General features: G+C 39.2%; 1 protein-coding gene across 2 annotated transcripts; it reads left to right on the top strand.

Moving 5' to 3' along the window:
* Positions 1 to 3,783: 3,783 nt before the first annotated feature.
* xirp1 (xin actin binding repeat containing 1) lies at positions 3,784 to 23,730 on the top strand. Of its 2 annotated transcripts, XM_081374316.1 has the most exons (9): positions 3,784 to 4,210; positions 4,462 to 4,612; positions 5,420 to 5,542; positions 5,628 to 5,682; positions 5,765 to 6,094; positions 7,743 to 7,827; positions 15,268 to 15,428; positions 15,701 to 15,757; positions 16,521 to 23,725. In XM_081374316.1, exons 2-9 carry the CDS (start codon positions 4,548 to 4,550, stop codon positions 23,490 to 23,492), a joined length of 7,848 nt encoding a protein of 2,615 aa, XP_081230442.1. In that variant the 5' UTR covers positions 3,784 to 4,210; positions 4,462 to 4,547; the 3' UTR covers positions 23,493 to 23,725. The 2 variants fall into 2 exon arrangements, with proteins under 2 accessions (XP_081230442.1, XP_081230441.1); XM_081374315.1 differs by lacking the exons at positions 3,784 to 4,210; positions 4,462 to 4,612; positions 5,420 to 5,542; ... (1 more) ...; positions 5,765 to 6,094; positions 7,743 to 7,827 and adding an exon at positions 11,625 to 11,765 and having other exon boundaries at positions 16,521 to 23,730.
* Positions 23,731 to 23,938: the final 208 nt, after the last annotated feature.

The raw sequence follows: 23,938 nt of genomic DNA on the forward strand, positions 1-23,938 counted from the left end.
ACACTGTGAAACATCCATCACAGGAGACTCAGGCATCATGGATTCAGAGCCAGATGGTAACATCTCTCTGCCTCACTCTCACTCTTTCTTTCTTTCTTTCTCTCCTGCTCGCACACACATAACACTGACTGTATCACCTCAATGATTTCCCATCTGTTTGGAAGTGAAACCACAGGGCACATATCACCCATCAACCCCCCTTTCTTAGCTGGTGGTAAGACAGACGTACAATAGAACCACAGACGCTTAGAAAGCAGGTTAAAACATGTCGACAATACACTAGGAATGAGCTTTCAAACATAACACATATGATGGGGTTCAATGTTTTGTATGAAATATATTGTGGTTATTATTAACTATTCTGAGAATTACCATAAAACGACAGTATTGAAAGAATGACCACAAGTTGAGAATGTGATTTATGCTAAAAGCTGTGTTTCTGCCCAACCTATTTTAGTGCGTACCACAGACATTGCACAACATAAGCAAATCAATTCAAAGCATGGACCATATACTCTGTAGTATGCAGAGTTAACATGGAGAGAAGGCAATAGGTTATTAGCTCACAAACTGTACATCTGAGCATAATACACTGGAAAAAATAAGAGTAGAATTTGCTGATTTCTCGCTCCAATGAGATATGAGTATTTATCCCCAGCTAATAGTCAATACATCATCAGTCCTTCTGACATTGTCCTTCCACCATACCAGTACCTTTTTACCCCCGTGTTGCGGTAAACCGCCTGCTGTCACGCCCTCGTCACACGGGAATGAGCCAGGTGAAGCTGGTTTCAGTCAGCGTGGCACGCTCCTTGGGCTTTGAAACAGTGCTCTCACTGCTCATTTCAATGTGTACTGTGAATGGCGTGGACACAATGGAAACGTTGGGTCAAAGACTTTGCACGGGATAGCTTTGCACGGGTCCCACACTTGAAAGGGGTTCCTTACTTCTGAATTGAACACTGGGTTCCACTCACAAGAATGAGACTTAAGTTGCCTTTTCTCAATTTATTGCAGAATTTCAGTAGATGAAAAAGCATTTACTTCACTTAAACCCCGTCTCTGCAAGCTCACATTCATCTGCTTCCACCCGCAACACCTCAAAATCCAATCAACAACCGATGCATAGACAAAAGTCCCCACCCTACATTTTTCCAGTACAATAATCCATTACACTTGGCTATTCATCACAATATGGAAGAAAAGATATGTTGCTACTTCCATTTCATTGCAACTTTAATATCCCTGTTGTTGCAGTGTTCATTGCTAGGCTGATTCTTTTAATGCACTATTTTTGTCTTAGCGGAAGATAATGTTCAGGAAAGATTACAAAATATTTTTATCTCGAAAAACAATATTTCGTGTGTGTTTCATAGTCAATAATTCATAGTCAGTGGACTACATTATTTATACCACAAAATACTCTACTGTACATTATATAAAAAATAGTGTCTTATTACATATCAAACTAGTTAATGCTCAATAATACACCATTTATTTAGCGATTTTTTTTTTGTGATTTATTTAGCAATTTATCCTTCAAAATAAAATTTAGATTCTATTATTGAGTTGATTCGCAATTCAGTTTGAGATCAAATCTAAATTTCGTTTTTTTTTCTTTAAATTAATTTTAAAAAGTCTCTTCTAAAACAATTTTCAAAAACTGAAGTTATCAATCATCATTGGAATAGTTTTCCTGTTATATACTCATTCATATATTTCAAACTATCTGTCACAAACTCGTTTTTTCTACTGTATTCAAACTGTGTCAACATATGCTGTTTTTTTTTGTGAATCTCAATCTATCCCCCCTTCACTGAGGCAATCGGCTGTTTTGTAATAGTTAACCTACATTTCCCCCTCTCTCTCAGGTTGCTGCCACTAGCACTTGTGGCCCACTTTCTGTCAAGAAGTGGCCTACATACAAGGAGATTCTGACAAACTTTACAAAGCTGTCGGCACAAAAAGCTCTGGCCTAATTTCTCACCCTTCACTGAATTCGGTGCAATATAGCCACATCTACTCCGCTGATCTCTGCTGTCATGGTGGTAGTCTATCAGAAGTACAATACAGTGCTTTTGGACTTCATAAAATGATTCAGCATGTAATACTGAGTAGCACATTTTTTTATATTTGTTTATGACTTGAGGCAATGGAGAGTTAAAGACTCTAATCAAATGACTGATAAATACATGTTGGATCTAGATCCAGGTTTAAATACAAAATGCAAATCTAAGATGCAAATCTAATGGCAGTGCCTTTGTGTTTGGCCTTTTCAGCAGCAAGAGCTATGGATCTGAGTTGTACTGGTGTATATCTATCCATCTGAATAGACAGGCTGAACTCTTCAAGACTCTTTGTTTGCACTTTTACTTGTGTTGCCATGACAATGTGGTGCACCAGGTGTGTCCTACTCAATCTGCAACTCTACAGGGTATGGAAAAGGATATGGAAGGCAAGCTTACATTGCTTTGTATTTTATCTTTTTTATGCATTTACATTGTCAGTTCATGCTTTTCGAGAAACGTACCAAAAGGTGTGAGTAATAAAATGATATGTTCCCTTCAAGTATCAGTAGTCACTTGCATTAATTCTTGTGTAAATTAAAAGTTGAATTTGTCTTCCTCTGTTGCTCTGACCTACAAACACACACACACACACACACACACACACACACACACACACACACACACAAAATTGGGTTTTCATGTTTTATGGGGACTAGACATAATAATTGTTATAATGTACAATATTTATATTCTATCTCCCTATACTAACCCCTACTCACCACAGAAAACTTTCTGCATTTTTACATTTTCAAAAAACATCACTTAGTTTGATTTATAAGCTGTTTTCCTTGGGGTCCAAAAATGTCCCCACAAGGACATTGCCATCTTTGTAAGGGACATTTATTAAAAATTAAATAAAAAAAAGCTTTATGCTTTACAAGACACACATACATTACAAACAAACATAATCTATTCATTTGTAATAGAAATGCCCTTCATTTTGTCCTTATAAAACAACTGGTTTATCCTGTTTTAATGATTAATAGTGAGTCATAAAAGCACAAAACGAGAGTTGACCCAGTACATACAGACATTGGCTATTAGCAATGTTATCTTGTGAATGTGACGTATTAACACATTCATCCTCTTACGTTGCTTTGACGTCACCACAGGAACAGTGACTATCTGAAGTGAAATTGTGTGTGACTAAGCAGGGCTGAATGACAACTGAGGAGGATGTTCATTCTGTAAATTAAAAGAATAACATAGCAAAATATGTATCGCAAAATGTGGATATGAGTTATTGTAAAGAAAAGGGAAGAGGAATCTCATTATGAAGTTCAGCATTAGAAAGATCAAAATTGCACATGATAGGCTACACCTTACAGTCTATGGGCTACACACACACACACACACACACACACACACACACACACAAAAAAAATACGTCTTAATTTAGAAAGAGTAGGCTGATTTAAAAAAAATGAATCTCCTCAGCTGTTGTTAGTCATTTACTTCATTAAGAGCAGCCCATGTCCATTTTGAAGCATGATATATCAGCCCTGAATTTTCCTTCAAAACTTTAATTTTGTGTCCCACAAAAAGAAATAAATAGGCTATATATATTGAGCAATATTATTACTAAGCGACATAAATGCTCTCAACCCTAACAACACTTAGACTGTCGACAATACTTGCATGTAAAATCAGCTACGTGTATCCATTAATATGTGTAAAATAAATGCATAAATTCGTGGTAACGAGATGGCCATCTAGTGGTGAAGAAACGACATTGAATATGGGTTCCCTGTTCACTATAATATGGCAACGAGCAAGAAAGAAGTCATGAGGAAAGCAGAAAGACTTTTGGAGAGATACATAAAGGGAGAAAGTATTAGTCTTATGTATAGTCTTTTTAACGACATGAGTACAGGTTGCATTAGATTTCTCATTAGCAATGCCACAGAACCCTATGATTTAATGTTCACTATCTAATAGAAAACGTCCATGAGTTTGAATTGCTGTTTTCGCGTAGAATATGTCGCATAATAGAATTCTGCTGTAGCCTACTGGTCTGTTTTTGGAATTTAGGATCTCAAATTCCCAATGTTACGGCTACTCTTCACTGCATGACAGAAAGTGCTAAACAACGAGGCATTCATTAGTTCATGCAGCGTCTATGAATAGCAAGATGATCCTCAGTGAGTAGATGCTAACCTTTACATTCCTCAAGCGTTTTGTCTAGACTAACATCTTACAGCAGACTAACAGCAGACAAACATAACTTGAAACCCTCTTGTTGATGAGGAAATTACCTCAAAGTTGAACATGCTAACATGGAAGGAAGCATTTGTTATAGCCTACAACCATACTGAATTATAGATAATATTATCAATACTCTAAATGCATTGTTTAAAGACCTTATTTTACCTTTTATTCAACCCTTGTCTAGAAGGATGGGATGGGAAATAAGTGATCAGATAGTTTTCAGGCTGTAAATGAGGGACTTTGGCCTGTGACAGGAGTGTCTTGTGAGTGATGCTCCAGTTCACACTGCACAGCAGAACAGAAGGGAATGAGGAGCGCAAGACTGACCGCTTAAGGTAACTCTCTAGCTAAAGATGGATTGAGATGATAATTTGTACATCTTTATTTTTTTATGGGGAACTTATGGGGTACTTAAAGTCATACATGCATGCTTAGGCTTAATTACTCAAATTTAGGCTAGTGACCATTTAGTCATAAATGGACTGCAGTAACTGTGTAGTGTTTATGTGTACTGATTCTGATTGATATTCCCTGACATATCATCTATTCACTTTCATTTTATTCATGTGTGCACGATTATATGAAAGCTCTCCACTTTTTGCTATTTGCACATATTATGTGCAAATTGCACAATACAGCAAATCTTTCAATGTGTAATTTAACAAAGCATATGAATGATAAACATTAACTGAGTCAGATGAGAAAAGGGCTGACAAGCAGGTGGATCATGTGACCAGAGTCATTTACACACTGTTTTACTGGTTAGACTGGATTAACAAGTGTTTTATATAGTGTGTGTGTGTGTGTGTGTGTGTGTGTGTGTGTGTGTGTGTGTGTGTGTGTGTGTGTGTGTGTGTGTGTGTGTGTTAAAAGATGTTTAGGGCCCTGCACCGATGGTGTGAGGACCCTCTTGGAATTGCTCCGTTTATTATTACATTTGTTTGTGTTGTATTGATATATTTATCTATCACAAATGTTTAAATCAAATGATGAATTTGTTTTAAAAATTCCTTTAACCTTCCTTATTCCTTTAACCTACTGTCTGTGATTTTTAAAATGCGTATCATGAGGCACTTTAACAAAAACATGATAGAAAAAATATTTTGTCTTTGATTTATTTACTGATGTGTTTCCACCACTAGGATGAGCTTTACTTTGAGAAGAAGTCAGTCCCTCAGGAGCCTTTCTGGAGGTCATAGTTCATGGTCTACATCAGCGTCGCTGTTTTGGGACAGAAAGACACCTGTGTCTCAGCTTGTTCAAAGGTACGACCATAATCCATCTATTTGCTTTTACTGTACAGACTCTTTTCTGTGAAGTTTATGGCTGAAACCTGACTGTTTTCTCTAGGTATGAAAGCTGTGTGGAGCTCACATATGTTGGCAGACAAGAGGCCTGGTCTAAGGTATAACCACTTTGATTTATTGTGTATTAAGCAATACTTTCAATGAAATCCAGCTTACAGGGATGATCTCTGTATCCCACAGTCATCTAGCCTGAGAAGATCAAACCATGAAGAGAGTAAAGTTGAAAGTCTCTGGAGGAGATATGAGTCCCTCAGTGGGGTAAATTCCACTTTGTCCAGAAGTATTTCAATGGACATGTTGCCCCAGCCGGACCAGGTGGGCACTAACTCTCTGAGGGCCCTGTTTGAGTCAAAGAACGCCCTGCGACAGGACTACGCCAGCAGCCCTCGTCTCAACGTCACACCACAGGCCAAAAGCAGCCCAGTGAGTCACATTACCTCACCGGGGAGGGAGAAAGGTTATTCTGGTGCTACTACTGTCACCAATGCCAAAAAAGACAAGGCTCATCAGGTGTGTAACAGTCACGTCATGTTTTATTTTTGTTTGTGTTTGTACAACATGGACAGACATGACTCAGGAAAGGAGCATGTGCTTTTCACCCAATGTTGTCACTAAATTATGTGTTCAACCTTGCTTTAAATATTGATGAACCCTCCAGTTTGACTGAGATGAGCAAGAAAATTGTCCATTACGTATACATAATACAACAAATATAATTTTGGACTTATATATATATATATATATATATATATATATATATATATATATATATATATATATATATATATATATATATATATATATATTATTATTTTTTTTTAAATAATACAGACACATACAATAATGTAGATTATTCAGAAACATGACAGAAAAAGGTTAAGAAATAAAGCAGAGTAAAACCCATAGTCCTCTTGAAACAGGTGGTCAGAGTTTCTGTAGAAAAGAATGCACAGGTTTCCATAGACTCCCAAATTTGTCCAACTTGTGATTGAGATCACAGGTTCATTTCTCCAAAAAGGCTGATAACTGAGATATACACATGGTAACCATGGAAACCGTGGGAACCTTGGGTGCATTTTGGACTTTTTAGATTCAAGGTTACTATATAGTTAACTAAAACTACAATGAATAAAACATTTTTATTAATTGAAATAAAGCAAAAATAAAATGAAATATAAATATTAGAGAAAAAATAAAAATAAAGAAAATGATAAACTAACTGAAATAAGTTAAAGCACTACAATTACTAACATGGAAACAAATCCAAAACTGAAATAAAAACAATGTATACGGAGCCCTATAGTACCGAGCTACGGAGACCCTAAAGTGACATGGTGGTGGAAAAAAATATGAGACGGGAGGAAAAATAATAAGTCAATGCTTTTGAGTTCTCTCGCAAATGTTTTGCGTTCCCTCAAGAAACGTTGCGTTCATTCGTAAAACGAGCTAACACACAGTTTCTCGGCGGAACACAAAAGTTTTGCAAGGAAACGCAAGGAAAGTTTCTCGGGGGAATGCAGTATTGACATTTATTTTTCCTCCATCTCATATTTTGTTCCTTCACTCATATTTTTTTCCCCACCACCATGTCCCTTTAGGTGCTCCGTAATTTAAAGGTAAATAGTAATATAAAAAAAAAAAAAATGACAATAGCACATACTGTAACTAAATTACTAAAAATGTAACTAAACCGTAAATATAAAAATAAAATATAATTCAAAATAGTAATATAATATAAAACTATAATAATATATAACGCGGTTTAGAGTCAATTCTGTATGAATTCACACATTTTTAAATGAACTAAAACACAAACAATACATAATAATTAATACTTGAATTAATACTTTGAATACCTTGAAGTAAATAATATCTTAATAGTATTAATATAATATTAATATTATTTATTTAAAATCTCAAAAAGATTTAATGAGAAAGAAAATATTGGTATATATAAATCAAACAAATGAGCAGTTTTTTCAATTCAAATGAGGAAAAAACTGTCCACTTTCAATCCATTCAGCACATTTTTAAATAAAATAAGATAAAACAATAAATAATTATACCTTAATATTATTCATAATATTATCACTTAAAAATCTCTTAAAACAAAACAAAAAAAAACATGTTAAAAATATGCCCTTGCTTCCCTTGATAGAAAGAAAAAGCCTTTGAGACAACGAGAAGGAGAACAGTCAGTGGAGCTCCTGGATATGTCACCCGATCCTCCACTGGGCTGAATGGTGAGTTGATCAACACATTATAACAAAACCGAATTGTTTGTACAAATAGTGTGAATGAGTGAGCATAATCACCAGTTATTTCATTCTTCTTAACTGTTAGTCAGCTATGTTAGTCAGTAACTATGAGGTCAAAGGTCACTTGAACTTTGTACCCTATGTGAGACAAAACCTTGGCATCTAAAGTGTTCCTACACAAACATGTGGGGCCATCTGAAGTTCCTGTAGAGAAGGAATCTGCCGGCTGTATCTGTGTGTTAAAAATATTCCTCAGATAATCCTAACAGAATAGTTTCGTCTTACTCGCATGCACAAAATCCTGCCTGCAAATAGTGAGTCCTATTTCACAAGTTTTCAAAGAGGGTTGACAGCAGGATTGAATGCGTAAGCTTGTGTTCAGTGCATTGAAGAGACAAAACATACTGCTTAAAATGCCAGTTATGACACTGACCCAATCCACTGACCTTACATTCATCACGCTTGACACGAGTGACACTTTGGACTGGGTTGAATCAGTGTTTTGGGGTTATAGTTGTTTGAAAGGGTTTTGAGAGACCCTTCAGTGTCTGTGCTGTGCCCACCAATGGTGTTTTAGGTTATTGTCACGACACACACACAGGGAATTAAAGATCCAAAAGCAGTTGATTTATTGGGGAATCCGTACTCACAAACAGTCCATGCAGGGGTCAAAACCAGAGAAGCAATCCAAAAACAAGAACAATACCAGACAGGCAGGAAGGCAGTACTCAAAAGTGGTGTGATCTAAGACAAGGACTCCGTAACAAACACTAAACAGGCAGGGTATTTATACACAGGGAAATGACAATGATAATGGGAAACAGGTTGAGTGCAATGATCAGTGATAAGGGACAGCTGAGTGCAATGAAAAGACAAGGATCATGGGGAATGTAGTCCAAGAGTGTGCTGGACACCGTGAGGAAGGAGGACATCTAGTGGTGACCCAAAGAACATAAACCAGACACTGTGACATAACCCCCCCTCTACGGAGCGGCTACCAGACGCTCCAAGACATAACAAAAACCCAACAAAAGTCCAGGATGAAGGTGCAACGATGGAGGATCAGGGGGAGGGATGGGGGGCCAGGTCCATGGAGGGGAACAGGAGCTGACAGCTTAACCGGCGACCGGGGCGAAGCAGAGAGTCCATCGGGCGGCCAGGGCGGAGACTTTCCCTCGGGCGGCCAAGGCAGAACAGACCACTCATCGGGCGGCCAGGGCGGAGCAGATAGTCCATCGAGCGGCCATGGCGGAGACCTCCCCTCAGGCGGCCAGGGCGGAGTAGACAGTCCATCAGGCGGCCAGGGAGGAGACGACCCCTCGGGCGGCCACGGCGGAGACGACCCCTCGGACGGCCACGGCGGAGACGACCCCTCGGGCGGCCACGGCGGAGACGACCCCTCGGGCGGCCACGGCGGAGACGACCCCTCGGGCGGCCACGGTGGAGACGACCCCTCGGGCGGCCACGGCGGAGACTCCACCGGCTCAGAAACTGGAACAGACTCCACCGGCTCAGGAACTGGAACAGACTCCACCGGCTCAGGAACTGGAACAGACTCCACCGGCTCAGGAACTGGAACAGACACAGACTCCACCGGCTCAGGAACTGGAACAGACACAGACTCCGGCTCAGGAACTGGAACAGACACAGACACTGGCTCCGGCTCAGGAACTGGAACAGACACTGGCTCCGGCTCCACCGGCTCAGAAACTGGAACAGACTCCACCGGCTCAGGAACTGGAACAGACACAGACACTGGCTCCGGCTCAGGAACTGGAACAGACACTGGCTCCGGCTCCACCGGCTCAGAAACTGGAACAGACTCCACCGGCTCAGGAACTGGAACAGACTCCACCGGCTCAGGAACTGGAACAGACTCCACCGGCTCAGGAACTGGAACAGACACAGACTCCGGCTCAGGAACTGGAACAGACACAGACACTGGCTCCGGCTCAGGAACTGGAACAGACACTGGCTCCGGCTCCACCGGCTCAGAAACTGGAACAGACTCCACCGGCTCAGGAACTGGAACAGACTCCACCGGCTCAGGAACTGGAACAGACACAGACTCCACCGGCTCAGGAACTGGAACAGACACAGACTCCACCGGCTCAGGAACTGGAACAGACACAGACTCCACCGGCTCAGGAACTGGAACAGACACAGACTCCGGCTCAGGAACTGGAACAGACACAGACTCCGGCTCCACCGGCTCAGAAACTGGAACAGACTCCACCGGCTCAGGAAATGGAACAGACACAGACTCCGGCTCAGGAAATGGAACAGACACTGGCTCCGGCTCCACCGGCTCAGAAACTGGAACAGACTCCACCGGCTCAGGAACTGGAACAGACTCCACCGGCTCAGGAACTGGAACAGACTCCACCGGCTCAGGAACTGGAACAGACGACACCGGCTCCGGCTCAGGAGCAGACGACACCGGCTCCGGCTCAGGAGCAGACGACACCGGCTCCGGCTCAGGAGCAGACGACACCGGCTCCGGCTCAGGAGCAGACGACACCGGCACCGGCTGGACACCGTGAGGAAGGAGGACATCTAGTGGTGACCCAAAGAACATAAACCAGACACTGTGACAGTTATACAGTGGCCTCAAAGGTTTTTGAAATAATTAAGCCGCTTTTAACAATGTAAGAATATCATTGTATTAGATAGCAAAAATCATATTAATAAATAAAACAAATATTAATATAATATTTATTACACAAAGATAAATATATAATTGCAATTATTTACATTTAAATATATAAAAATCATATCTTAATTTATTTGTATTAATGCACATTAATTTGAAAGAAAAAGTTGCTCAAGCAAATGCTTTTCACAAAAATAAATATAGTTGGACTTTGTCAAATGTTAATAAGACATATTAATGTTAATGTGATGAACTGACTTCATACAGACACCACAGTCAAGTATGGGTTAAGCGTCCAAAGAATTTTCAGAACTGCTTTACACAATCTCTTGTGTCAAAATACACCCCAAGTTTGTTTATAGTCTTAAGATGATGATACACAGGGCAACTTTTTGAGCAATATTGCTGGGCACCCGATGGACACCCAGGTTGCCACCCGATGAGACACAGGTCCCACGACCGATCTAAATGATCCAGATAGAAATTTATTGCCCATTTTCAATGGGAAAGTGCTCAAGCAACAATCGACCGGCAAGATTGCCCAGCAACATTGCTCAAAAAGTTGCCCTGTGTATCATCACCTTTACCCGCAATGCTTCTTCACGGGTGTGTACAACAGAGAGCATATTAAAACTTAGTTGTGTAGCTTAAACAGAACAAAATTAGCCTCAAATTTACCACAGGTTGTTTCAACCATTCATAAGTATTAATACTCACAAGTACGTTTATGGCATTAGTCAGTGCCTTCATTATTTTGAGATGTATTAGCAAGCTCTGTAAAGTTCATCAAACGTCACTGGACATAACGTTCTTATTAGCGGTGTTCGGTTTTAGAGTTTTAATATGAACAGCTAAAAATAGAGACTCTTTCTGAACAATCAGCCAAAAAGCCACTGAAATGTATTCACGTAAAATGTATTTCAATACTTCTCAAACATCCTTTGGCATTAGGAAGCAAATGTAGGCTAATGTGGGAATTGTGCTCAAGGGGGTTCCCTGTACCCCAGTCACTTCCAGAACCACTGATTGACTCAGGCGTGTGGAATACCGCCCATGCTGCTTCCAAAATAGCAGGCTGGCCTCATCACGCTCTGCAGTGAGCAGTGATAAAAATCAGCTGTCACCCCTTAGAGAGGGACAGAGTGAGACAGGACTACTGCTACAGACAGCATCAGAGTCAGACCAACACAAGCCATCACCTGCGGAAATACACAAGACTGAGGCTTTAAAGACAGCAAAGACCTGCTATCTGGAACCGGCAATTCACTCTGTGAGTACAGGAATCAGTGTGGACAGGAATTATAGAAATTCAAATATTATAGTATAAACATAATAATATAGCATATTAAAGGGATAAAATAGCCTACATTTGAATAAATTTGGTTTGTGAATTTTTCCTTTATTTTAGCAGAACATTGTGATTGATTGTCATTGACTCAAAGTAATGCCTGTGAATTTCAAAATGATCCAATTATGTTGAACGACATGTCTTCAGATGTAATGATAATTACCTAAAATGTATAATAATTAACCCAAAGTAAAGAAAATGAGAACAGTTATATAATTTATACTGTTCAATTTAACCTGAGTTCTAACAACAAGCCTGTTAAAGTAACATTTTGAACTACACACATACATACACACACATACACAACTGTTTAAAAGTTTGGGGTCTTGTGTTCACCAAGGCTGCATTTATTTGATCAAAAATACAGTAAAACAGTAATATTGTGAAATATTATTACAATTTAAAATAACCGTTTTTGTTTTAATATATTTTATAATGTAATTTATTCCTGTCATACAAAGCTGAATTTTCAGCATTATTACTCCAGTCTTCAGTGTCACATGATCCTTCAGAAATCATTCTAATATGCTGATTTGATGCTCATGAAACATTTATTATTATAAGCAATGTTGAAAACAGTTGAGCTGCTTCATATTTTTGTGGAAACATATACTTTTTTTAAGAATTATTTGATGAATAGAAAGTTAAAAAGAATATAATTTATACAGTAGTGACAAAAAATGATGTCCGGAGGGGATATTCGTTTTTTTTTATGACACTACAAGTTCAATTTAACAATCAGAATATGAGGTAAATATTATATTTTATATTTGAAGGAAAAACAAAGGGTGGGATTATTTTACTTTGAAAAAAAAAATGCATAAGCAAAAAGCTACATACAAAATAATCAGTTATTAATATTTTGTTGGTTCTCTCATATTTAGTGTGTTCATAATTTCTTTGTAGCACAATTTGGCGTTAATCATTGCGTTCATTCATTGCGTTATCACCACAAAAAAATTGACACAAAGCACAACTACGCAATATGATTACAAAATCGTTAACAAATTTTTAATCATATTTAAATAAAGTGTGAAGATTTTTCCCAGGCCGGACATCACTATTAGTCACTAACAATATAAAAGTCTTTACTGTCACTTTTGATCAATATAATTCATCCTTGCTGAATAAAAGTATTAAAATAAAATGTAATCTTACCAACCCTAAACATTTGAACGGAAGTGTATACAACACCTGAAATCACCTTGTTGAATATGCAGTGGCTAATATAGTGACAGACAGAAGTGCCAGCTAAATATGCCATGGTCGAACCTGCACTATTTTAAGCAGTGCTTTTAAGTTGTTGTGTTTTTAACAAGACCTTTGAGCGCTCACAGGAAACCAAGGAAGGCAGCTGACGAGAATAAATACCAAGTGCATATCACAATAATTTGGACAGCTGTCAGCAGCACAAAAGCACTCACATTCTAGGACACTAATAGCTGTGCCCTCCATGAATGGGGGCTGGTCTCTGTCAAACTTTCATTCAGCTGATATGATGTCAGCTGAATGAAAGTTCTTTGAAATACAGATATCAAATGAATTTTATCACAGATGTAAATAAATGTTTAGATCATTTGACCCAAATTAAATCATTATACAAGGAAGCAGGCAGAGATGGGCACTGTTTACAACTCCACAGAGGCTTTTGATCATGTCCATATCTATACATTACAGTTCCTTAACTACACCTTTTATGTCTGATTAGGCTTAAAGGAAATGCAAGCAGGCACTTTTATCACATGACAGCGTCACAAAGATCAAGCCAAACGCAGTGCAGTTTACACAGGATTCTCATTTAAATCCTTAGTAAAAATGTTACGTGTAGCTGCTGCGGCTTTATAAAATGAAACATTTGTTATCTTAGTAATTTGACAAGATGCTTCAGTTCTGTTCTTTACAAATCGGAGAGCACAATATTTCGACTCACTCTTCTAACTGGTTAACGTCTAGCTAGACCTCAGTATTGTATGGCCCTGTTATTCTCTGTGCTCATCCAGCTATGCAAACGTTTTAAGCTCAGACTCGTGAGTGGCGCCAGTGATGGGCCCTGTCCTTTTGTCCCATGAGAGCTTACAGAGTGAAAAACAGAGGTATGCTCGAATATAATCATTAGTTACAGCTGACAGACCTGTGCTGCCTCTAGTGCTCCTGTCCTCAGAGGGATCAGGGACAGGGCTTTTGTTTAGATCATGCCTACTGCAGTTTTACAATAATCCAATGTGCCAAGTCTTCTTTTGCTGCTCCAAACCGTAATTACATCACACATCGTCAACAAGTGATACACTGTAATTCAGCATTCAGAAACAATAAGACTTCTCTCGGTTCACATCAAGCAAACCGTTTTTTATCGTTTGCTAAGAATGAACTAACAAACAAACTTTAGGTATTAGCTAAATAACCAATTTCTTTCATATTCTGAATCTGATCATTTGCTTTCTAGATATACAGTACTATTATTTGGTGACCATTTTAAAACCATGCTAGCAAAATATAATTCCCAATGTAAAAAGGCTAAGATAGAAACATGAATCGGGGAAGCTTTGTCACAGTGTTTTGTCTCCTGAGAATGAGAAACGTTAAAAAGGGTCACAATTCAGCTGACACCGTGGTTGTTCCTTTTTGACATTTTACAATGGCGTGCAGGCCACTGTTTTTGTTTAGTTAGATGTCATGCTAAGAAATACAATCAAAATGTAACAGTACATCTGAGAACAGACAACTATTGTAGCCTAACAAGTGTAATTTTTAAAAATGCATTAAAAAATGTAATTTTTCTTGCAATTAGACAGTCTTACACATATAGCCTACTATGTGTGGAGCTGAATAGTTTCCATAGGTCCTTGAGGTATAATAATAACCCACAGATAAAAGCATACCAACACCAGCTCCAGTCTATTTATACACACCACTATCAGAGCCATTAGATGGCCAAGGAACTGGGTCAGTTCAGTCTTGTTTTATTTCTAGCCTACTTCTGGATTATTATTCAACATTTTATGCTTATGATCACAAAATTATTTTTAAAAAATGCTTTAGTAACATGCCACAGATATTTTTGCTTCTGGTAGTTTCTGTCGCAATTAGTTTGCATACAGACCTCACAAACAGCTGTTTAACACACATTCAAAATTTTAAATAATCTGCAAAATGCAGTTAATATATAATGCATGCTAATTAATAAATAATGACCAAATGAAGCAAATGTTTCCAAAATTTCCATTCACCAGGGAATACCAAAACAAAAGTCATCTACTATTAGAAGTCAAAAATTTCAAAAGCAAAAGATGATAAACCATAAATCAAAAACATACACCATAATCAATAAACTAACAATTAATGATATAGGCTACATTTATTTAAACAACTCCGACAAGTTGCGTATGCAATTAGTGAATCTATATTTGTGTCTTGTGTGAATTAGATGAGAGGAGACATTTCAAAAAAGACCAGAGACAATCTGCCTCCTATCAAGAGCACAAACAGAAGTACACCTCCTCCCCTATCCAGAGCGTGAAAGATAGATCTGCCCTTTACCTCTCAAAGGTAGCAGCTGCAGACTCCTCAGGATCCATCAAACAGCAAGTGAGTGCTCATTGCATCTGTCATATCACTCACAGCACACAGGCATCTGTAAGGTCAAGTTCTCAGACTGAATCACTCGCATGCACACAATGCTGTAAAGTCTGGTCCACACTCATTTTACAGTACAGTATAGTACAGTAAGTCTTCTGGTGGCCAGTGTTTTCCTCAGTCACTGAATAAGTAATGTGTTGTGAAAAACAGCTTCATGCAAATCAAATCTTAAGTTTTCTATGAAAAATGAGTAGGAATAATTAATCATGCTTCTTTCTCAGGGCAGTGTGGTCCAAGAACACCTGATCTCAAGCGGAAAGAAGAAACAACAAAGCAAGGTATGAACAATAGTTTTTGCTGACTTTCTAAGTCTGCTGTGTGACGAATGACTAATGCTAATATGTGCTGTGACTAATTTAGAAACAAATTTAATAAAGATATTCTTTGTGGCAGTCTTAGTATATTAAAAAAGTGCTTTATCATGTTTCCAAACAAACAGGGTAATACATTAATATAATTTAAATATCCATAATTAAATCAGATTCACAAACATGGTAAGTAATGTGGTAAAGATGTAGTCTTGTTAATGACAGGGTTTGTGATACAGTTAAAGTAAAGTAGACATAGGAGGTAAAATCCAGTAAATATATTCTTAACATAGGAGGTAAAATCCCATAACCATATTGACAATTTGTAGTGTTTTTGAAAATTCCTCAAAAATCCCAATAAATGTAATGATATTTCTGCATGTAGTTGGCATTATAGCTGGATTTTGGTTACAATGAATTATACTCTAGAAATATTCTTTACTATCCTCTCAAGTTTTTTCCCTAAAATGTGTGGAAATGTGAAACGTCATTTGTTATGGAGCATTCATTTTGTACTAACAAGGCTGAAAACCATGAATGAAGTCAAACCTCACATGAATAGGTGTGCAGTGAACTATTCCCTACTAAACACAGAAAAAGGTAAAGTATGGCTTTTAAGCTTAAAAATACTAACTTTTAACTATGTTTTTAATTAAGAGTTTACTATTGACAATTTATTTCATTGCATTGTGGAGAGTAACTTGAGCCTTCATACTTCTTCTTTGCATCCAAGATGGCAGAAGTAGCCAAACAGATAAAAGTGACCGATGCAGCCAGTGGAGATGATGATTTCCCTCCCCCTCCACCTCCTCTACCAAGACCTCAGGTTCTGGAGTCACTTCAAAAGGACCTAAGCCAAAACCCACTCCCCGTACCACCTCCAAAAGAAACCTTCTCAGAGTTCTACCAGCAACGTCAAAAAAACGAACTGAAGCGTATTTTTAAACACATTCATCCTGAATTGAAGATGAATCTTGATGATGTTGTAGATGATGAACTACTAGATGCAATAAATCCCCAATCAGTAGATGCAGCATATCAGGGGGAAGTCCAATCCATGCGCTGGATATTTGAGAACTGGACTCTTGACAATATTGGAGACCCACATGAAACAAAAAAATTACTTGATGAAGAAAATCTTCAAGGTGGGGATGTGAGGAGCAAATCCTCACTGTTTGAGCATTCAGTGTTTGATGGTCAATGCACAACAGCTGATGAGAGACCAGGTGTAGTCAAAGGAGATGTTCGCACAGCCACCTGGTTGTTTGAGACACAGCCTCTAGACTCTATCAGAAAGTCAAAGATGGAGGATGAGGAAATAGTGGAGGTCGTACTGAAGGAACCCGTTCAGAAGGGAGACGTGAGAGGTGCACGTCTCCTGTTTGAATCCAAACCATTGGACGCTTTAGGCCGCTGTTGCTCTGTTGAAGACCAACACTTCCTAATGCTCAAATCAGAACTCCATGAGAATAAAGGAGATGTGAAAAAAACCGTCAAACTCTTTCAAGCAGATCCCTGTTGTGCGCTTAGGGATAGCAGTGGCAAAATCCATGAAATCAAATCAATCTGTAGAGAAGAAATCCAAAGCAGTGACTTTAAAACAGCACGTTGGCTTTTTGAAACTCAACCCTTGGACCACATTAATAAAGGAGCTGGTGTGCAGATCATTCGGGGGATCTCGCTTGAGGAAGCCCAGAAAGGTGGTGTTGATCAGAAGAAATGGATGTTCGAGACGCAACCACTTGATGCAATTCATGAAGGTCTTGTGGAAGAACAAAAGTTCAAAGGAACAGTGGAGGACATCTCTGGGGAAGCAGGTGTTCATAAACTAAAGCAGCCTCTGTCATCTCTTAAAGGAGAGTCTGTGGGTGAAGTTTCAGAGAAGGAGGCAATTGTTGGAGGAAATGTAGGATCCACCCTATGGCTTTTTGAAACTCAGCCCATGGACACTCTGAAAGACAGCTATGAGGTAGGACATCTCCAAAAAGTTATGGTGTCAAGTGATGAAAAAGGAGAAGTTAAAGACAAAAAGCTGCAGTTTGAGAAATTCAGTGTTGGTAAAACAACAGGTGATAGTGGAAACAAAGTTCAAAATGATGAGAAAGGAGATGTGAAGACTTTCAAGGACCTTTTTGAAACATTACCTCTTAGTCACATCTCTGTGAAAGCAGAGAGTCAAATCCACGACATTGCAGCCGGGGATGTCAAAGGCAACCGTTCACTGTTTGAAACCACACCATTGTATGCAATTAAAGACTGTGCTGGAAATTTCCATGAGGTTACGACTGTCAGTAGAGAAGAATGCATCAAAGGAAATGTACAGAATTACAAATGGATGTTTGAGACAAGACCTTTAGACCAATTTGAAGAATGTAGCGGACAAGTAGAGCTCATAAAGGGCATTACAAGGCAAGAGGACCTGACAGGTGACGTGAGGACAGCTAAATGGATGTTTGAAACACAACCTTTGGATTGCATAAATTTAAAGAGTGAGAAAGAAGCAAACTCAACAGTACCAACAGAAGAATTTCAAAAGGGTAATGTGAAGACGTGCAAATGGCTGTTTGAGACACAACCAATGGACATTTTGTATGAGAAATCAGAAAAGAACCAGGATGTAGAACCAGTACCAAAAGCCGATGTGAAGTCACACACGTGGCTTTTTGAAACACAGCCATTGGATAACATTAAAGACAAGGAGGACTTCAGTTTGAAATTGTGCAGTACTGTGCAGGAAGACATAAAAAGTGATGTGAATGTGAAGACAGTTAAACACCTGTTTGAAACAGAGACTTTGGACAGAATAACAAAGCAAACAGATTCTGGCCAAAATGTAAGATATGTTAGTCAGGTGGATGTCCAGTCTGGAGATGTCTCTAGTGTCAAGGAAATCTTTGAATCCAAGTCACTTCATGAAATAGGAAGTGAATGCATCAAAGTGTCTGAGGAGAAGAAAAACGAAATTCAGTCAGGATCGGTCCACAAATTCACTTGGCTGTTTGAGAATCAGCCTATAAGCAACATTAATGAGAAAGAGGACAGAATAACTCACAGTGTCAGTGATGTTGAGGGTGGTGATGTTGGAAGCAAGAAGTTTATTTTCGAAACTTTCTCTCTGGACAAAATCCAGGATAAAGAGGAACTACTCGAACACCAGTCAATGAGTGTTGAGAAGCCCATGAACAGTAGCGGTAATGTGAAATCCAGCACAATGCTTTTTGAATCACAACCGTTATATGCTATAAGAGACAAGGACGGACAGTTTCATGAAGTTACCACTGTAAAAAAAGAGGAAGTGATGAGAGGAGATGTCAGGGGTGCGAGGTGGATGTTTGAAACCAAGCCACTGGATACTATTCAAGCAGATAAAGAAATTTACGTCATCCGCGCAGTTACACAAGAGGATGTGTGCAAGGGGGATGTGAAATCAGCACGCTGGAAGTTTGAGACTCAGCCTCTTGACTCCTTCGAAGGAAGAGAAGGGCCTTCAGTGAGGGTTGTTGAAGATATAAGCAATGGGAACAGTGTGCAACAAAGCAAGCAACTTTTTGAGACTGAGCAAGCTGCCCAAAAAAAGTATGTGCGAATGGTGAGCGTTACAGACGTTCAACAAGGTGATGTACGTACCTCAACCTGGCTGTTTGAGAACCAACCTTTTGATACTCTTAAAGGTGAGCCAGATGAGCAGAATGCCTTGACAACTGTACATCGAGAGGATAATGCAAAGGGAGATGTGAAACGCTGCACTTGGTTATTTGAATCACAGCCCTTGGATAAAATAAAGATTGATGAATCAACTGATTCATCAAAGGAAGAGTTTGTTTCATCAAAGGAAGAAATCCCCAAGGCAGATGTCAAAAGCACAACATGGTTATTCGAGACCACACCGCTGGACAAAATCACTGTAGAGAGTGTGACAGACACACTCTATCGCCTTTGCCATTATTCATTCATTCATTCAAGTGGAATCATCATCCAGGCAAATGATTATAAGTACGTAAACATGGCAAAATATCAAATTGTGAACAATGAGGAGACCACAGTTCAAAAGGAGGAAGTTGTTGAGGGAAACATCAGGAAAATAATGCTGCAGTTACTGTTCAAACCGAACCTGAAACCTAAAGTTGTTCTACTTAAAGAGGATGAACAAGGCAAGATGCACAGCACAGTGCTTGAAATCCCATTTCAACAGCCTGGATGTGCAACTAACCCTGAGGCAGAGTGCAAGACCCAAGAAGCAGTTAAAATTATTGAGAGCTTGTTGGTTCAACAAAAAACAATCAAGACAGGCTTGGTGATGCAAGAATCGGAAGGTGGGCAGCCAGAGATGACTGTGTATTCCCTCCACTGTCAAAGCAGCCTGACTGAGTCACACGACATCGCACGAGGAGATGTCAAGTCCACTATTGGCAACCTCCTTGCCACAGTCCACAGCCAGCAGACCAAACCATCTTGCAGACTGGAACAAAATGAAAGGGGGAATGTTGGTCTGTATCGAAGCTGCATTGAAAAGGGTGACCTTAAGAGTCTACAGCGAGAACTTTCTGAGGAGGAACCAGCAGCCTCCAGTGTAGACCAAATTGAAATTGTTCAAGGTGATGTAAAGGAAGCAAAGCGACACCTAAATCAACAAAGAGACCAAGCTGAAAGAACAATCTTGGATGTTGTACCAGGAGATGTTAAGAATGTAAAAAAGGTTTTCTCAGAGGTCTGCACAGACCTGGATGTTGGAAACTGCATGTCAAGGGAGGAGATCATCAGAGGTGATATTTTGTCGGCCATGCAGCAACTTGATGAGGCAGTCAAGCAGCCAGTCATGATCCAGAAAGAGGAAATTGTTTCTGGGGACATTAAGGCAACGCTTGAATCCTTGGAGCGGGCAAAACAACAAAGCTTGCACATGGAGCGTGAGGTCATCAAACCAGGCACCATTTATGATCTGAATATAGAGGTAGAAGAGTTGTGCTCAGAAGAAAATGAAAGGAAATTAATTAAGGAGGAAATCATTTCAGGGGATATTAAAGCTGCCAAAAGGTCCCTGGAGAGAGCAAAGAACCAAAGCATGAGAGTAGAACGAGAACATGTCGCTCCTGGAAAGCTGTGTAATCTAAATGAATCATCTCAGTCTCAAAGCAACACAACAGTGGAGCAGTCTACAACATCCTCCTTGAGTAACCAGCGGATTACGACAACATTTCGAAAGGTTAGTGACATAGAGAATAATCAGGGATCCACCGAAATAGTGTGTTGTCAGAATGAAGTGGGAGGGAGAAAAAATATAATAGATATTAGTATAGAAAATGGCTCAACAGTGCTAGATAACACTCTTCAGGTTTCAGAGTTAGAGCCAGCTATTGTTAAAGGTGATGTGAAGGCTGCTATACAGTCTTTAAGAAGTGCTGCAGTAGAGCAGAGAAATGTAGACAGAGAGCAAGTTGTTGGAGGTAATATGCAAGAGACACTCCAGTCTCTCGAGAGATCTAGCATAAATATTTCTAAAGGAGATTACAAGGCAGCAATGTTATATAGACAATCTGGACAGACACAAAGCAAGATGACAAATGACTCAGGGACTAAATGCAAGCAGAGTTTTGATAATTTGCCTTCATCTGACACTCAATTGTCTTCTTCGGTTTCAGTGACAGGAAGTGAGCATCTGATCATCTCGGCACTGAATTCAGAATCTGTTAACTCCAGCATGGACAATTCAAAGCTCTCTTGCACTTTTGCAGAAAAAGATGATAATCCACCACCCATCCCTCCAAAAACTGGCCATCAGGTTAAAAATCAGAAGCCAGTTATTCCACCAAAGCCATTGCACATCACCACCAGCTCCGAACACATTGCAGAAAAAACACAAATTTGTCCAAGCTCACCTGATTGTCTAATTAATAAGCAGACTCCAACAATCCCACCCAAAGTGATTGCCAACAAGAAAACGTTTTCACATGAAAAAGAAACCGCAGAAACTTCAAACAAAGTTAATGACAGGCAATGCAACATTCATGAACCAGTTCAAAGGACAAACTTAACAGACCCTGTGGGTTTTCAGAAGATGCAGTACACTGAGCAATGGGTTCAAAATTCCCACATGCAACATATGGACACTCCATCAGTCAGCGAAACTCATGATGAAGGTTCCTTTGCTTCTAATAGAATAGGAATGGAGAAAAATGTGATTCAGAGGATAAATGCTGCAGAAGAGATCAGGATGTGTATGCAGAGTTATTCAAAGGACAATAATGAACTAAACAATGGGTTTAAGATTGCACTTCAGAATTTTGGGGAAAAGAAAACAACTATGGACACAACCCCAACTTTCTCAAAGAAAATTAAAGTTGTGCAAAACAAAACCATACAGGAACAGGCTAAAACTTTCAAAGAGAACACAAATAAAGTTAAGTTACACTTCGCCTGCAAAGACACCCCTTCAACACCTGAAAAACATGAAGTTCCTTCAAAGTACGATCAAACCATTAAAGAGCACAATGATTCTGAGAACAAAGTTGTTTTGAGAGAAAAGAAAGCAAGGAGAGAGACAGAAGATGAGCGCCACCAGAGGCTCTCCGTCCACAAAGACGAGATCATGAGGGGCAACGTAAAAGCAGCCATGGAGATATTTGAAAACCTTATGAGACGAGAAGAGCTTAAGATCATTTTGTCAAAAGTTCAAGAAATAGAGGGGGAGACCTGTGAGGTGGATGTTAAATCTCTGAAGACTTTGTTTGAGAATGTGCCTGCTTGGATTACTAATCCAATAAAAAATATGAAATGCAGACATTTTCCAAGAGCTGGCACAGAGACGGAAGGCTTAAGAGATGATGTAGAGAGCATATCCTCCGTTGAGGCCGCATTTGAGGACCTAGAGAAAGCAAGCATGGACATCATCAATTTGAAAGAACAAACATTAGCTAAACTCTTGGACATAGAGGAGGCAATAAAAAAGGCTCTGTACTCTGTCTCAAATTTAAAGTCAGAGGCAGACATTGCAGGGTTGTCAGGTCTGTTTAGTGAATCCTTAAATGTTGATAATGTCTCTCCAAGTACTAAAAACATTAGGAAAATCAGCATTGTGTCCAGCAAAGCAAAACCTGTGCAACCTAAACAGGCACAGAGCAGTGATAACAGGGGTCTGCCCAAAGAAGCACCACATGTACATCAAATTCAAATGGGAAAAACATGCTCAAACATCCCCTCCTCTCCTTCATTTATTTCCATTCATTCTGCTGCAAGAAAACCCGTGGAGTCACCCACGTCACCACAGCCTCTCTCAGACAAATCAAAAGCAAATGACCAACCTAATACAGTTAGCTCCATCACACAGTCCTCCCCTGAGAAAATCTCAGTCAGCCACGTTTGTAGCCCTCCAAGTCCTAGAAGGAAAGTCAGCGTTCTTGAAGTACAGCGAGTTCCTGAGGTTGCAAGTGGAATTATTGGCACTAAAACTGTCAGTGAGAAATATGAAGAGATAGATTGCTTTGGGAATACTTACTTTTCCTCCAAAAGATCCACATTTGTAACCAGGCAGTCAGAGACAGAATTATCTTCCTCATATGATGTAGTTCCCAATCCAGGGAGGTATGAAGGAATGACTTCACCTGGTTTGCAAAGGTCTGGCCAGACCTTCTCCTCAAATTCTCTGTGTAAAAGCAAAGACAGGAAAGTGTTTGTAACTTTCGGCCATCCCGACACAGAAAAACATTAGCCAAGCTGCCCATTCTTTTTGTAACAATATTTTGTCATTTTTATTTGCATATTTCTATTTAAAATACATATATATTAGATTTATTGATCCTTTTTATGTGTGTAAAATAAACGGTTTTATTGTGGTGCTTTATTTAAGAGAAAGTTTTTTGTACTGTTGCAATTAAGTGGTAATGTTAAATATTTATGTTTGTTTCAAAACCTGTATATCATATAAAATAAAATACACTTACAAAGCAGTATTTGTTATTATTTTTTAACAGTTAGAATAAACTCTCAGTCTATTGTATCTTTAAAATGGCATTATATAACAATTCTGACTTTTTTCCGTAGGAAGATCTTCATCCTGTGTATTTCATACATAACAACTCATATTGCATGTATGTCTATATTGTTGTCATAGTTCCTGTCACCTGCTAAAGAGATGTGCTCTGCATGCCTGATGCC

This window comes from Scardinius erythrophthalmus (assembly GCF_964197995.2).
Source record: "Scardinius erythrophthalmus genome assembly, chromosome: 9".
Classification (NCBI taxonomy): Eukaryota; Metazoa; Chordata; class Actinopteri; order Cypriniformes; family Leuciscidae; genus Scardinius; species Scardinius erythrophthalmus.

Bases quoted from the DNA above. Each gene is read 5' to 3' on its own strand.
- xirp1 (XM_081374316.1), top strand. From the start codon at position 4,548: ATGCTCCAGTTCACACTGCACAGCAGAACAGAAGGGAATGAGGAGCGC. The intron at 6,095-7,742 runs GTGTGTAACAGT...TTCCCTTGATAG, and splicing joins AAAAAGACAAGGCTCATCAG to AAAGAAAAAGCCTTTGAGAC. The intron at 15,758-16,520 runs GTATGAACAATA...TTTGCATCCAAG, and splicing joins AGAAGAAACAACAAAGCAAG to ATGGCAGAAGTAGCCAAACA.